General features: G+C 36.1%; 1 protein-coding gene across 3 annotated transcripts in view; it reads left to right on the top strand.

The window, feature by feature from the left end:
- ATL1 (atlastin GTPase 1) overlaps positions 1-17742 on the top strand; it is an 83870-nt gene that overhangs the window by 36726 nt on the left and 29402 nt on the right. For 2 of the 3 annotated variants that reach the window (XM_086709781.1, XM_086709780.1), the window contains exons 3-7: positions 9896-10143; positions 12408-12542; positions 12983-13087; positions 15128-15178; positions 17568-17624. In XM_086709781.1, the coding sequence (XP_086565907.1) occupies positions 9896-10143; positions 12408-12542; positions 12983-13087; positions 15128-15178; positions 17568-17624 (596 nt within the window). The remainder of the gene's footprint in view (positions 1-9895; positions 10144-12407; positions 12543-12982; positions 13088-15127; positions 15179-17567; positions 17625-17742) is intronic. The other variant, XM_086709782.1, reaches the window with a different exon arrangement.

Below are 17742 nucleotides of genomic sequence, written 5' to 3'. Positions count from 1 at the left end.
CAGCTAATATACTTGATGCTGGAGGCTCTATAGCCCTAGGTTCCATGACCTCCTCTCTCTCCCTGCAGCCTCCTCTGTGGTCCAGTCCACCCACTTTTTGGTGCACAGATGAATGGATCTCTTGGGTGTTCTAGTATGTTGTGGAGAGGCTCTTTTTTTCTTTCTCTTTTTCTTTCATTCGTTATAGATGTCCAGTTAGTTTTAAATCAAAGAGGTAAGAAACTCATGAGGAAGGACTTATGTCACCATGATGCTGATGTCATTCTCCTCATATTATCTTTTAAATATCTGTAGGATCTGTAGTGATATCTCTTTGTCATATCTGATATTGTTGATATGTGATTTTATCTTTTATTTTCTTTGAATTGTCTTAAATTATTAAATCATTCTGGTTGGTCTCTATTTCTGGTTCATTGATTTCCCACATCTTTATTCCTACTTTTTCTTTTCTTTGAATTTAATAAGCAATTCTTTTTCTTACTTAGGATTAATACTAGATTATGCTTCTTCAAGCATATTTTCTATTAAATGCATTTCAAAGTGTAAATTTCCTCTCAGCAAGTTTCTGATATGTTATATTTTAACTATCTTTGTATAATTAAAATACTACACTCCAACTTATTGATTCTAATACTTATATGGAAAGAGTCAAAACACCCCCAACTGTTAATAATTAGAACATAGGACCAGCTTGCCCTACTATATGTAATGACTTTTCATAAAGCTATTTTGATTAAGATAGTATAATATCGCTGATGAATAGGTTACATTCATTAGATTATTTAGTTTACAACATTTTCTAATTTCCATTATATTTTCTTTTATCCAGAGGTATTTAGAAATTTACTGCTTAATTTCAATGTATTTAGGAATTTTCTAAATATAGAGTTATTGATTTCTAGTTTAATTTCTTTATTATTAGAGAACATATTTTTTGCAATATTTTAATAATTTGGAATGTGCTAACATCTGATATATGAACCAGTACATGATCTATTTGGTAAATATCCCATATGAACTTTAAAAGAATGCATGGTTTTGCAATTAGATGTCAAACTGATCAGGTTGGCTAATGATACTATTTAAATCTTCTACATCTTTACTGACTTTTTCTTTTAAGTTTTAAACAATTGAGAAAAATTCCTAGAAAGATAAAATGGACCAAAATTTTTCTCAAGAAGAAATGTAAAACTTTATTAGTACTAATGTAACTATTGCATTATAAGTATAATGAAATTGACTTAACAGTTAAAAGTCATCTCACAAAAAACAACAGGCCCAGACAGTTTTATAGGCAAGATCTATCAAAATTTTAAAGAACTGTTTGCTCTAATTTTTAAAAATTTTTAAAAATATTTATTTCTGAGAGAGAGAAAGAGCATGAGCAGGAGATGGGCAGAGAAAGAGGAAGAGACAGAATCTGAAGCAGGCTCCAGCACTCTGAGCTGTCAGCACAGAGCCTGACATGGACTTGAACCCACTACCATGAGATCATGACCTGAACCGAAGTCCAGCACTTAACCTACTGAGCCACCCAGGCGCCCCTCTAATTTTTATTACAAACTCTTTTTGAAGATAGAAAAGAAAGCATTTGCTAATTCATTTTATAAAGCTAATGTCACATGGAATATTATACTTGCCAAAGACAAAAATGAGAATGGAAAATTGTAAATTCAATTCATTTGTGAATGAATATAGATGCACAATTCCTAAACAAGATTTTCATGAACTGAATCAATAGTATATAATAAGATATTGCACCTTGAAAATATTAGGTTTATACAAAAACTTAAAGATATATTACTTACTACATTAACAGAGTAGAGGTGGAAAACCAGATGATCATCTCAATAGGTTCAGAAAAGATATATGATAAAATTCATTTTCCATTTATGATTTTTGAAAACTTACAGTAAACCAGTAGAGGAGAAGTTCCTTAATATGATAAGGTAAAGTGTACCTACCAAACCAAACTATAGCAAATATTAACTCAAATATTGGAAGCACTCCCATTAAAATCAGAAAGTTATGCTCACTAAAATCAGAAGTCATGTCTGCTACTACTATTGCTATTCAACATTGTATTGAATGTCCAATGATACAAGAAGAAGAAAAGAAATACATAAGGATTAAAAAAGTAGAAATAAAACTCATTATTTCTACAACTTATTTTTGTTTCTACATTAATAAAACCCCCAAATGTCTAAGAATTTATAGGGAATGGTAGTTTAATAAATGTTTCAATATGAGGCTAATCCATTAAAGTCAGTTACTCTTTGCCCAAGCAACAACTATAAAACATAATTAAAAACACAACAATGAAACCAGTTATAGTTAGCAACAAAAACTAATGGGGCGCCTGAGTGGCGCAGTCGGTTAAGCGTCCGACTTCAGCCAGGTCACGATCTCGCGGTCCGTGAGTTCGAGCCCCGCGTCAGGCTCTGGGCTGATGGCTCCGAGCCTGGAGCCTGTTTCCGATTCTGTGTCTCCCTCTCTCTCTGCCCCTCCCCCGTTCATGCTCTGTCTCTCTCTGTCCTAAAAATAAATAAACGTTGAAAAAAAAATTAAAAAAAAAAAAAAAAAACTAATGTATCTAGCAATAAATGTCACAAAACTACTTTCCTCAGCACCCCAAATTATAAAAAGTTTATTGAAGGAGATTAAGAGAAATATCTCATGCTTACAGGTTGGAAGACATTATCATAACAGTATTGAGTCCTTTCAAATTGATCCATAAATTTAATATAACTTCAAAAAATTCAGCTAACACTTTGATTCTAATATTTATATAGAAAGGGTCAAAATAGCTAAGACTGATAATAATTAGAAGAATAAAGGGGCGCCTGGGTGGCTCAGTCGGTTAAGTGTTCGATTTCGACTCAAGTCATGATCTCACAGTTTGTGAGTTTGAGCCCCACATCCGGCTCTGTGCCCACAGCTCAGAACCTGGAGCTTGCTTTGGATTCTGTGTCTCCCCCTCTCCCTACCCCTCCCCCACTCGCACTCTGTCTCTCTCTGTCAAAAATAAGTAAACATTAAAAAAAATTATTTTTAAAAGAATGTGGCTGGGGTGCCTGGGTAGTTCAGTTGGTTAAGCGACTGACTCTTGATTTTGGCTCAGGTCATGATCTCATGGTCGTGAGACTAAGCCCCCACATTGGGCTCCCATGCTGACAGCATGGAGCCTGCTTGAAATTCTGTATCTCTGTCTCTCTCTCTGCCCCTCCCCCCCCTCAAATTAGGTAAACATCAAAAAAAAAAAAATATGGTCGTACTATATAGGACTTTTATAAAGCTTTTTTGATTAAGATAGTATACTGTTAGTGCTGATACAGACAAATTGTTGAATGAATCAGAACTGAGAGATCAGAAACAGTGTGTGTGTATGTGTATAAATATATACATATATATATTTATGCATATATATACAACATGCATATATGTGTAACTCTTATTTATGACAAAGATCATATGGTAGACTGCATGAGGAGAGGAGGCTTTGGTAGAGTTCTGAAAATTTTGTTACTCATATGGAAAAAAATCAAATTGGTTTTCTATCTCACAGCTTACACAATAGCAACTCCTTGTGGGTTGAGAACTTACTTAAATATCAAAAGCAAAACTTAAAAACTAGAGGAATGTACGGGCGCCTGGGTGGCTCAGTGGGTTAAGTGTCCAGCTTTGGCTCAGGCCATGATCTCACGGTTCATGGGTTCAAGCCCCACGTCGGGCTTTGCTGACAGTGAGGAGCCTGGAGCTGCTTCAGATTGTGTCTCCCTCTTTCTCTCTGCCCCTCCCCGACTTGTACTCTCTCTCTCAAAAATCAAATAAACATTAAAAAATATACTTTTATAAAATGGAGGAATGTATATGATGTCTTTATATTTTGTATAAGGAATAATTTCTTAAACATGACAAAGTGCTAATCATAAAATAAATTATGAATAAAATCTGTTACATTAAGAATTTCTTGGGGCGCCTGGGTGGCGCAGTCGGTTAAGCGTCCGACTTCAGCCAGGTCATGATCTCGCGGTCCGTGAGTTCGAGCCCCGCGTCAGGCTCTGGGCTGATGGCTCGGAGCCTGGAGCCTGTTATCGATTCTGTGTCTCTCTCTGTCTCTGCCCCTCCCCCATTCATGCTCTGTCTCTCTCTGTCCCAAAAATAAATAAAAACGTTGAAAAAAAAAAAAAAGAATTTCTTTTCACCAATAACAGCTTAAGGAAAGTGAAAAGGCAAGCTCTAAATTAGGAGAGTTTTGCCATACGTGTAACTAACAAAGGACTAGCATTCAAAATATATAAAGAACTACTGTAAATTGAGGAGAAGACAACCCTAATAGAAAAATGAACAAAAGGCATGTGTTCACCTTATCAGTGTTTAATGTGTATGAAAACCATAATGAGATACCACTCACTCATTTTATTCCTATGCAACTGACAAAAATTAAGAAGTCAGACAAAACCAAGTGTTGGAAAGAATATGGATGAATAGGGTCTCTAAGAAGCTTTTAGGAGTGGGTGAGGAGTGAAAATTCGGTACAACCACTCTAACAGATTGCATCTTGATGCAATTTAAAAAAATTACAACCCAGAAATTCCATTCAGAGTACCTCTTATATATATGTAGTTTGATGCAAACAATCTTAGAGAATTATTTCAGTCTGTAGAAAGTTGTGAGATAGTTTTCAGCTCTGAAGATGTTTTTCCATACAAAATATTGTTTATCCAGCATCCTCAAGTCACATCAGTTGTGTACTCATGTGATAGGCAAGGAGCTTCGTCAAAGAAAATGTATATTTGATATCCTCAAAAAAGGGCCTGTGTTCTGAGGCTGAAATAAGGTTGGCAGGTAGTACTGGAATCAAATATGAATAGATAATAATAACTGATAGTATTAATAGAAGTCACTATTAATAATAGTGCTATTAATAATATTTTTAGTAGAGGTCATTATAAAGCACATACCATTTGTCTGGCTCTTTGGCCTTCATTTAATGAACATTATTTAATTGTCACAAAACCTTTCTGATATAAGCACTATTCTCAGTCGTGTTTTTCAGATAGCTGATAGTGAGCCATTGGGGGTTAAATAATTTCCACAGCTTCATATATGTGTACGTTGTGATGCTGGGATTTAAACAAAGACTGACTCCAACGTCTGAGATAAGGCAATATGGAAACTGTCATCCTTTGGATATAAAATCAATTTTTCTTCACTTTGCTGAGAGAACAGCTCTGATTCATGGCTATAGGCAGTGGTCCTGTTGTCTCCAGATGCTTTGTACTATTGTTCAGAAAGTATTGGAATATATCTGTCTCCAATAATGAAAAACTAAAATTATATGTTAGATTTGCAATATTTCAGTGATACTATCTTATAGATGAACAATATAATATAAAGAGAGATACAGTTATCAAGGTGATACAATTATTTATATACATATATATGTATATATGTAATCTGAAGATTCATTTAAAATAACACCAAAAGATAAAATTGGCTTGTTTTTCTCTAGTTATCAGACTTCTTACTAAGTATAGGTATTCTCTTTTTATTGCACTTCGTTTTATTGTACTTCGCAGATACTGCGTTTTTACAAATTGAAGGTTTGTGACAACCCTGCGATGAGCAAGTCTGTAGGCACCATTTTTCCAACAGCATTTGCTCACTTTGTGTCTCTGTGTCACATTTTGGTAATTATTGCAATATTTCAGACTTTTGAGTTTGATGACTTCAAGGGGTTCAAGACTTCAGTAGAGGAAGTAACTGCAGAGGTGACGGAAACAGCGAGAGAACTAGAATTAGAAGTGGAGCCTGCAGGTGGGACTGAACTGCTGTGATCTCAGGATAAAACTTGAACGGATGAGGAGTTGCTTCTTATATATGAGCAAAGAAAGTAGTTCTTGAGATGGAATCTACTCCTGGCGATGATGCTGTGAAGATTGGGAATATGACAACAGAAGGTTTAGACTATGACAGACTTAGATGATAAAGCAGCAGCAGGGTTTGAGAGGATTAACTCCAATTTTGAAAGAAGTTCTGTATGTGTAAAATGCTATCAGACGGCATTACATGCTACAGAGAAACCATTCATGAAAGGAAGTCAATCAGTGCAGCAAACTTTATTGTTGTCCTATTTTAAGAAATTGGCACAGTCACCCCAGACTTCAGCGACCTGATTAGTCAGTAGCCATCAGCATCGAGGCAGGACCCTCCACCAGCACAAAGATTACAACTTGCTGAAAGCTCAGATAATGGTTAACACTTTTTAGCAATAGTTTTAAATTAAAGTATATACATATATACTTTTTTAGACATAATGCTGCTGCACACTTAATAGACTACAGTGTTGTGTAAATATAACTTTTATATGACTTGCTTTATTGTAGTATTCTGGAACTGAGTCTACAATATCTCCAAGGTGTGCCTGCAGACATAATGGAGGATGTCTTTTAAATATATTTTTAAAGATTTAAATGAAAAGTTGTTTAAGAGCCCAGTTGGTTCAAAATTAACATTATTGAGGGTTGGTTTGAGGTTAGGTCATATATCTGATGTGAAGAATTAATTGGTATATGTCTTGGCTTTCTGTTCTTTTGATACAAAACAAATGAGCCCATTTATGTGGTGTCCAAGAGTTATTTGATTTCCACTAAAGAGGCAGAATGTTATAGTAGAAAGGCCTGGGATGAGAGTTTAGATACCTGGGATCTAATCTCAGGTTGACAGTTACTAACCCTGTGAACTTGGATCTATTGCTTACTAATGGGCACTCTCTTGGAAAAGTTACTTAACCCAGTTCTTAGTTTCCTTGTGTCAAAAGTACAGATAATAATAAATACCTTGCTGGAATGTTAAAACAATAGTAACCCAAGAAAGCATCCATGGTAGATTGCCTGATACAGAAATTCCATATCCTTTTCTTGGGCAAGGTTAGTTACATCTTTCGCTTTAGTTTCCTAAATCTATACTAATACTAATAGCATTTGTTATGTACCAGCCACTGTTCTAAGTGTGTTACATGAATATATTAATTCACAGCAACCTTATGAGGTAGGCACAGAGAGGTCAAACAACTTGCTTAAGGTTATTCAGCTAAACAATGGGGAAGCCTTTATTCAAATCCCACAGTCTGGTGCCAGGGCCTCTATTTTTAACCACTACACTGTACCTCCTTTCTAAAGGAAAGGGTTGTAGACTTTATCAGTAGGTTATTGCCTGTTATGCTGCATAATAAACAACCACAAAACCTCAGGGGCATAGAACAATAAGCATTTATTGATCACACATGTTGAAATGGTTGGTAGACAACTGTTAATCTTGGCTGAGCTGCCCCATGTGGCTTGGGGTTGGTTTGCTGTGGGGTTGGTTGGGACTGGGCAGTTTGCCTCTGCTCCAAGTGTCTCTCATTCTGCAGCAGACTAGTCTGGGAATATTCTCATGGTGAATGGGAGAAGTGAAAGAGCAAAACGGAAAAACACAAGTGGTTTTCCAAGCCTCTGCTGTCTCATGTCTGATAAAGCACATCACATGGCTGACCCCAGAGTCAAAGTGGGGAGACATTGCAGTTACATTACGAAGGCAGTAGATTTAAGAATGTGTCACTTGACACATTGAAGCTGTTTTGTAATATACCACAAATGCCACGGTCTAGGGTTCTAAAATTCTTGCATATTAAGGATTAATTCTAAAAGCTGACCTATGTCAAAACTGACATTTCTGAAAATTAAATAAAAAACTTTTTTTTTCCATCTTACATATGAAGAAACTAAGCACTAGAGTTTCAAAAAGACTTGACAAGAGAACAAGACTTCTTTGGCTATATTTTTGCTTTTACCCTTTGACCCTCTTCACCCATTTCTCCCACCCATTTCTGGCAACCCCCCCATTTCTGGCAACCACCAATCTGTTCTCTGTACCTATAAGCTTGTTTTTTTTTAATTCCACATATAAGAGACACCATACAATATTTGTCTTTAGATGTCTGACTTATTTCACCTAACGCAGTGCCCTTGAGGTCCATCTGTGTTGTCACAGATGCCAAGATTTCATTGTTTTTTATGGTTGACTAATAGTCCATTGTGTATGTGTGTGTGTGTCTGAACATGTATGTATATGCACACATACATATATACATACGTACACTCACAGACACACACAGTATAATTTCTTTATCCCTTCATTCATCATTGGACACTTAGGTTATTCTTAGGTTGTTGCCATATTTTGGCTATTGTAAATAATGCTATAATGAACATATATCCTTTTTAATTAGTCTTGTCATTGTCTTCAGATGAATACTCAGAAATTGAATTGCTAGATCATATAGCTTTATTTTTAATTTTTCCATACTGTTTTCTATAGTAGTTTCACCAATTTACATTTTCGCTAACAGTGCACACAGATTCCTTTTTCTCTGTGTCCTAGCTAGCACTTGTTGCTTATCTTTTTGGAAATAGCCAATCTAACAGGTGTGAGGTGGTATCTATTTGGTTTTAATTTGCATTTTTTGATGATTATGATGTTGAGCATCTTTTCATGTGTCTGTTGGCCATTTGCGTGTCTTCTGTAGAAAAGGGTCTGTTTGGATCTTCTATTTTTTAATTGGATTGGGTGTTTTTTTGTTTTTTGTTTTTTTTTTTACTTTTGAGTTGTATCAGTTCTTTATATAATTATCAGATATATGAAAACTCTGAAAACACACACACACACACACACACACACACACACACACACACACTTCTGGAAACTAGGCAGAAACTTCTTCCAGGAATACTTAGTTCAGTCTATAACCCCAGGATAGTGGTGGGGATGATGATGATGATGATAGGTAATCTTTAGGAGTTTACTATGTGCCAAGCACTGTTCTCAGCACTTTATGTATAGTAGTTTCCTTAATCGTTACAACAACCCTATTAATGGGTACTATTAATAGTTTATATTTTACAGATGAAGAACTGAGAAGTTTAGTAATTTCCCAGGGTTACACAGCTTTTGTATAAGATCTCCACACCAGATAAATTTCAAATTTTTCTTTTTTTAAAAATCAAATTGGGGGCGCCTGGGTGGCGCAGTCGGTTAGGCGTCCGACTTCAGCCAGGTCACGATCTCGCGGTCCATGAGTTCGAGCCCCGCGTCGGGCTCTGGGCTGATGGCTCAGAGCCTGGAGCCTGTTTCCGATTCTGTGTCTCCCTCTCTCTGCCCCTCCCCCGTTCATGCTCTGTCTCTCTCTGTCCCAAAAATAAATAAACGTTGAAAAAAAAAATTAAAAAAATAAATAAATAAATAAAAATCAAATTGTGTCTAGACTCCTTCGCTATGGATTTGAAGGTTGTCTGTAATTCCATTGCTCTGAGGTATAATTTTAGACATTTAAGAATCTGGGATTTTGTAGATGGTGTGAATGTATTGAAAAGAGCTTTAGAACTAGATGCTTTAGAACTTTATTCTACTTTCAAAAATATGTGATTCTGAGTCCCTGTATGCATTTCCTCTTTTGTATGTTCAGCTTTAAAAAGTGTTGCAAGGATCCTTTATGTGAATAACTAAACCTATTTCTAGGAGATGAAGAAAGTATGAACTAAAGTCCTTTTATTCCTGTGCTCCAAAAGTAGAATCCTTTGCTTTGAATTTCTTTCTCATTCTGCAAACAGAGTTCTCTGCCCTGACTTAGAGCATTCTTGAGAATAAAATTCTGTTTGGTTTGGTCACATGATCAGAAAGACCAGATATGTCTTTCTGAGACACGATGTGAATGACATTAATGTATGTTATTAAAACAGGCATTTCTAATTCCACTGTGCCCCTGTTTCAGATATTTGAGAATTGAGAGGTACCTTACATTTCTTGGTATTTTGAGATGCTTAGCCGAGTAAATTGCTGTTTTATTCAACAGGTGGGTTTTCAGAAAAGACATATGAATGGAGCTCAGAAGAGGAGGAGCCAGTGAAAAAGGCAGGGCCAGTCCAAGTCCTCATCGTCAAAGATGACCATTCCTTTGACTTAGATGAAACTGCACTTAATCGGATCCTTCTCTCAGAGGCTGTCAGGGACAAGGAGGTTGTTGCTGTGTCCGTTGCTGGAGCATTTAGGAAAGGAAAATCATTCCTGATGGACTTCATGTTGAGATACATGTACAACCAGGTATGTTAAGTGTTCTAAGGGGCACCTGAGTGGCTCAGTCGGGTAAGTGTCCAATTCTTCATTTCAGCTCAGGTCACGATCTCATGGTTCATGGGATCAAGCCCCATGTCGGGCTCTGCACTAACAGTGTGCAACCTGCCTGGGGTTCTCTCTCCCTCTCTCTCTCTCTGCCCTTTCCCCACTATGCACACACTTGCGTGCTGTCTCTCAAAATAAATAATTAAACTAAAACAAAAGAAGTGTTTTAAAATGTCTTCTTGTTTCCGTGCTTTTGTCACTTTGTGTTTTTATTTAGTAGTGTTAAGTATTTCCGCTTCCATTATCATATACCTTAATATGAACTAGTTTGCTAATGCTGTGGTACAACCATTCTGACTTCAGTGCTTTGGGCACCAAACTCCATAGGCCACTTTTGTCTGAAGCCACTTTGCAACATTTCCCTTAGGACATAACTTATTTTTTTAATTCTTTTAGAAAGAAACACAGCATAGTGATATGATTATAAACTTTACACTTTAGAGTGTGTAAAGTGTGTCAAATAATTTTTATCATAACTTTTATATTATAATCATATTCCCTCCAGCATTTATGATGACATTTTTCAAACAGGCAGCAAAGTTAAAAGAATTTTATGGTGAACACCTATGTATCAAACTACCTAGATTTTACTGTTAATATTCTTGCTTCATCACATGTGTCTCCAGATACTCTTCCCTCTTTACTGTAAATCTGTCACTGCATCTTATTTTTTTATTCATGTCACAGTAAATTGCTGACATTGGTTGCACTTCCTCATAAATATTTCAATATACATCATCATCATATATTTCAGTAGATTTTATCTTTTGTTGTAAAATCAGATACACTTACATGCACAAATTGTAGGTGTACATTTGCTAATTATTATTTTGTTTTTTTGGAAAATGCATATGCCTGAATGACCCCAAATGCTATCAACTATATCTTGCTGTTACCCCAGAAAGTTCTCTCTTATCTTTTCCCACTCGGTTCTCATCTTACCCATCCCCAGAGACAACCAACAGTGTTATAACATTTGAGACAGCAGTGTGGCACAGAAATGAGACTATAAGGGACCTAGGATAAACCAACAGCAGAAGGATAAATGAGAAATCAGAGTCAGAAAACCGAAGGTTGGGAATGGAGAACGTACAAGTAGTTTTTTGTACTCTTTACCCATAGCCATTTCTGCTGCAAATATGGATGTTGAGGCAGAATAGACACACTACCCAAAGAAACTTTGTATCATGTATTTATACCGTAACTATTCATTTTGGATTGATCTTTTATAGTTAGGGTATTTTTGATCAATTTAGTAAAGTTAACTTTAATATCTTCTATCTCTAGCTTCAGTTCAAACAAATCAAGAATAGAACTACCAAAATACTTCATGCTTTGAAACCAGATAGAACTCTCTGTTTCTAGCATATCACCATTAATATGCTACTTAACACAGCTGGGCAAATTAAGTGAACAAAATTAGTATCCATATTAGTTTCCATATTGTGGGATTATACAGTTTTAGGCATATTCATAGTTTTAACTGTAAAATAAACATTAAAATCAAATGCTCAGTAACACTTGTCATGTTGCTTGTATTAAATGGCACTTGCCAGATTAAAGTGTAACCGATCTCTTGTGTTTTTGTTTTTGTTTTTCTGCATCTGCTACTAGGTGCCTCTCTCCTCTTGCTATTCACCCCCTCCTCTTCCAATACCAAAGCATTTGTATGTATTATTATTGTGTATATCCTGACATATTATGTTCTCTCTTATCTTTATTCCTTTGCTTCTAGAATGCCCTCCCCAAGTTTGCTCATCTGGAAAAATTCCCAGACATCCTTCAAGTTTTAGCACAAGCACCACCTCTCCTATTAAGTCCTACCTGACCAACTGTTAGTTATTTCTTTTCCTATGCTTCTATCTTTGCGTAATACGCACCTCCATTTTGGCATGCATGTATTGCATCATAATGGTTTCTTGACAGGTCTGTCTTTCTATTAGGCTGTAAGCTTCCTCTGGTCTGGAATGATATCTTCCTATTCCCAGGACCTAGAATAAAATGTAGCACATGGTTGCTCCTCTGTTATAATGTTTCAGATAACAAAGAAAGTAATTGTATCAGTACAGTAGATGTGAATACATCTCCTTTTGACGGCAGTTGGAGAGAGATACCCGCCAGAACGGATGCAGGGAGGAAAGTATACCACCGTCCACTTCCATATCACAGACTTTCTTAATTTGCAGGAATCAGTCGATTGGGTTGGAGATTACAATGAACCATTGACTGGTTTCTCATGGAGAGGTGGGTCTGAACGAGAGACCACAGGAATCCAAATATGGAGTGAAGTCTTCCTCATCAATAAACCTGATGGCAAGAAGGTAAGATGCAAACTTTGTAAAGAAAATTGAGTTTTCAATTGGCAACTGTTACCACTGTTCAGGATCCTTGAAAATGATCTTTTGAAAACTAATTTTGACCATTTGACATGAAGTTCAAAAGGGATTCCTTGTTTCCCTTTCTGTTGATCAAGGTGATAAAATAATAGGAACGATAGAACAGCAGATCAGCAAGCTAACAGCTGTCTGTTGTTTCAGTGCTGTTTCTGTTAGCTTGGATTACCAGTGAAAATCAATCATTATAGTACTCAGCTAATTAATATTTTCATTTTCTGTGGCATTCATGGCATATATAAAAAATTACCTGTTAAGTATTCATTGATAATGGGTTGCTATAGTTCTCATAGTGTTAACTTTGTAGTAGCCCTAATTCTACATATGTTCTATAAAATACCTATAATATATTGTCTACTTGCCTGTAGGTTGCAGTGCTATTGATGGATACTCAGGGAACCTTTGATAGCCAGTCAACTCTGAGAGATTCGGCCACAGTATTTGCACTTAGCACAATGATCAGCTCAATACAGGTATGGAATAAAATAAATCCATTTCGATGGCTGTTACTTTAAAAATTGTAAATATGTGTATTCCTACATTCCTACTACCATGCGTGTGGTAGTGAGACCAACAACAGAAATGCTGAATATGTTATTTGGCTCAATTAGCATCCCAGTTCTTATGATTTCTATGAGTAGAATTGGCTTGGTTATTGTAATCTAATTTCTGATCAGTTTCAAGCTGCCAATAGCCAGAAAAGTTTGCATTATTTCACTGATAATTTTTTATGTTTAAAGCCTACGATAAACTTAATAATATTGTCTTATAATGTATGCAGATAGATATATTGGAACTACCCATTATAAGTTACATTTACTGAACCAAGATTTATAAATGGTTTTTTTTTGTTGTTGTTGTTGTTGTTGTTTTTATAGCGTGTAGAAACATTGCTAAGGGTAAAAGCATTTATATGCTTTCCCAGCTGTTAAAAACACTTAATTAACATTTAGGAAAATAAATGTCTCACAAAATTTTTTTTATCTTTCTTTCCTTTTTTTCTTTGTCTCTTATTAAGTATTGTTTTTGAGGTTAATGTAAGCTTTACAGATCGTCTTGGAAAGTCTCTGGAGAGTTTTACTATAACCATAGAACACATAGCATGAAAGGTTTTACATTAACTTTTAGATATTTTCTATTTATTAGAAAGAGCAAGAAGTAGTAGTAGCCAAGAAAACAGTTAAAAGAAAGGTAAGATAGTTTAAAAAGGTAGGGGAGGCAGAGTGGTTGGGATGAACAAGTCAAGGCTGAATTACAAGTGAGCAGAGAAAGAGGCTCGTGAGCCAGCAACCAGGGTATCATGTGTGGTTAGGACAGTGAGAGGGTGGATAGAAGGAAGATTGAATATTTTCTACAAAAAGCTTTAAAGTGGAAGCCATGATTATAACCTGTGATTGATTAGCTTTTAAAAATAGACTTCTTAAACGAATGAGCCTGTGAAATACGGACTTAATGTCTAATTTCTTCATAATCAGCAGTATAAAACCACTTGTACAAACCAATTAAAACATAATTCTTTATTACCTATATTTCTGTTTTACCTGAAGACATTGAATATTTTCACTGAAAAATCTTAAGTCCTTAGTAATGACCTTTTTATCATCTGAGAAACAATCTCTCATTTAAATAAGTGCACAAAGCATTCTCTTTGTGTCAATACATAAACATAGAAGCTTCCTTCACTGTTTTTTGAAATTACTCCTCAAAAGAAAAAAAAAAAAGATAGAATGTCATCTTAGTACTGTGGTCTGTTCATGAAGTGGTTATGTATATGTATAGGGATATGAGCCTGATACTCAGAACCTAACTGTGATAGAACTTTCCAGAGACTTAACTAAATTAATCAATTGTGAGAAAGCCAACATAATTTTTCAAGACAAAATTTCATGTATGGCTTACTCAGATCTAGATTGTTATTATTTTGCTATGCTTGTAAGAATGATTTTTTATTGACTAATCGTTAAATCAGTTTCATAAATAATTTTAATATTCTGTTTCCAGAGCAGGTGGCTGTTGTATTTCTGGAACAATTTTATGATCATTGTACATGGTTTATTGTTTCTCAAGCTTTCTTTACTCCTCTCTCAAGGTCTTATAAATACCATTACGTGAGAATACATGTAGGGGCACCTGGGTGGCTCAGTTGGTTAAGCGTCCGACTTTGGCTCAGGTCATGATTTCTCTGCTCATGAGTTCAAGCCCCACATCAGGCTCTGTGCTGACAGTGTGGGTCCTGGTTGGGATTCTCTCTCTCTCTCTCTCTCTCTCTCTCTCTCTCTCTCTCTCTCTCCCTCCCTCCCTCCCTCCCTCCCTCTCCCTCTCTCTCCCTCCGCTCTCTTCCCCTCCCCAACTTGTGCTTGCTCACTCTCGAAATAAATAAATACACTTTAAAAAAAGAATACATATAAGAAAGTTTGATTTTGTGAAAATTGATATTTATAAAAATAATGACATAGTAAGTACTTCGAAGGATGCCAATTATTGTTTCATTTTGACTTTATTTCTTAATCAAGGTATATAACTTATCCCAGAATGTCCAGGAGGATGATCTTCAGCACCTCCAGGTAACAATATGTATACTCTTTTTTATATATATCTGGTAATGTTTTGAAGATGTGTGGATTTTGTTAGGCCTTCTCCTACCTAAAACTAAACAATTCAGAAAGATTTAGAAACATAATCAAATGGAGATTGTCTTATTCCCAGGTTTCTTGTTTTAGCCCTCCATGGTTATGTTCTCTCTCTCTCATTCAGTTTTCAAAGTTCTTTGTTACTCTAAAGCTACTTGCTACTGGCTCCATATATTTGAAAATATATGGCAAATTAGAGTAGAGAAAGAGCCTTTGGTTTAAAAATGACCCCAGATGTGAAGCTGATCCAGTTATAAAATAAATAACTCACAGAGATAAAGAGTACACCACAGAGAACGCTGTCATTAATACCGTAATGACATCGTCTGGTGACAGATGGTGACTGCACTTGCCGTGGTGAATGTAGCATAGTGTATACAACTATCAAATTGCTATGGTGTGCACCTGAGACTAATATTATATTGTATGTCAACTATACTTTAATACTACATTTTAAAACCCTTTCTGTTCTATGTGCTGCCCTCAGGGGTATTGTTACAGCACAAATGCAGAGAACAATAGTGAAAGTGAAGTTGAAGTCTTATGGTCAGAGATTTAATAATTGCTAGTATGATATCAGTTGCGTGCCAGATTTTTTTTTCCCTGTGGACCACTTTATACTTAAGAACTATGAGGAGCTACCTGATAATTCATAAAACTCTGTTTTAGATCTGAAAGAGACTTCGGTGACTCCTAATTTACCCTTCATATTTTACAGATGAGGTAAATTTGGCTGAAAATAGTAAATGACTTGCCTAAACTCATGTGGCTAATTAGTGGTAGAGTAGGCATAGAGATCTGGGCATCTTCTGGGCTCAGGGCTTCTTCTACGCTCCAAGTAGCGTTTAAATTTCAGATAAGTAAAAGATTAGATATTTCCTGAAGATAGTTTACATCTCTGTAACACTTTCTGCTCTTTTTCAATTCATGTTATTTTGGTTACACAGCAAAACCTATGTACCTTAAATATATAATCTATCTTGGCAATAAGAGCCATGTACAGCTTTAGCAGACAACATAGAATGATAGAGCAGGGTAACCTGTGATGCTGGACATAACATTTGGAGTTCACACCCGGCATTATTCCCAAATATATTTCTAGTATCTCACACTGAGCATTTGTGACAAATAGGCAGTATGCTGAATGACTGTTCGATGTTTCTTGTAATCAGTACGATTTACTTCTTCAGGCACGTGTCATAACTAGCCAATTATTTTCCAAGTTAATGGCATGGCACTGTTCAATACCAGCTTAGGGATTTCTTAAAGAAGGGCTGATTTTGGACTTTGATATTGAGTAAGTAATGTTTTTCTGAGACCGTTTAAAACTTTTCCTGTAAATGGCAACACCTCAGCCTCCTCAAAAAAGATTGTGAATTCAAATTATGTTAGTAGATGATTCCAATGAGAGTGCCTAATCCCTGGAGCAGCTGCAATATTCCAGACACAGTATTCCAGACTTTTCATTTAAATACTCTAATCAGATGCCTAGTAATTACTCTGGGCTTCCCCGATCCCCCTGCAGGAGAGATGGGGGTTGCTGTGGGAGCTATCCGAGAAGGGCAAGGGGTGGGAATCCTCTGTATCACTTGCACCCCAGCTCTGAGAAGCTGTTGTGCCTTGTAAGTCTTGTGGATGAAGTGGCATTTCCTGTGTACAGACGGGGAAACCCATTCCACTGATGACACACTCATCGGAAGCCTAATCACAGTCACCCCCTAGGGTCTTTGTTCTCTGACATCTTCCTTACGTTTTTGAACAACACAAAAAACTGAGAGGGTGCCTCTCAATTGGGAGCAATTAAAAACAGAAGAAGGCAGTGTATTTGGTTGTATTTTTAAGCCAGATGCCTCTATGCCTTTGTAATAATTCAGTCCATTGTGCCATTAAATTTCCTCAGGCGACAACTTTCGTTAAATATATCCAACATAGTTTATGGCTCTCTGGTCTAATCTGTGCAAGTTCTGCTTTGAAAGGTTTTTTAACATGTTTCTTTCTCCCCCATCTTCCCTACAAAAAACTGCCCTACATTCTTGATATAAAGTTGTTGGCTTTGAAGTAGAAACTTTATTTTTAACATATACTTTATGTCCTTAATTTTTAAATATCCAATTACTATCGTTCTGCTTTAATACTTAGTTCCTTAAAATGTTTATTGTAACCTTAATAATATAGTATTATGTTATAGTGAGGGGGGAAAAATGAATGGAAGAAAGCACAGAAGTAAAACTTTGCAGATACTGAAGTTTGTGTGTGTGTGTGTGTGTGCGCGCGCGCGTGCGTGCGTGTGTGTGTGTGTGTGTGTGTGTAATTTCCCTTGTAGCTTTTCACTGAATATGGCAGACTGGCGATGGAAGAAATATTCCTGAAGCCATTTCAGGTGAGTGAAGAATAAAATTATGGTATATTCTTATTAAATTTTTCTTAAGAGTATGACCAGGTATATGAATTGAGAAGGTCACATTTCTTTCGCTTTTTCTTTATTTCATTCAAGAAGC

This window comes from Puma concolor, chromosome B3 (genome assembly GCF_028749965.1).
Source record: "Puma concolor isolate L17-30 chromosome B3, mPumCon1.1.hap2, whole genome shotgun sequence".
Classification (NCBI taxonomy): domain Eukaryota; kingdom Metazoa; phylum Chordata; class Mammalia; order Carnivora; family Felidae; genus Puma; species Puma concolor.
The sequence above is the reverse complement of the archived record's forward strand: the minus strand, read 5'-3'. Positions and strand labels throughout refer to the sequence as shown.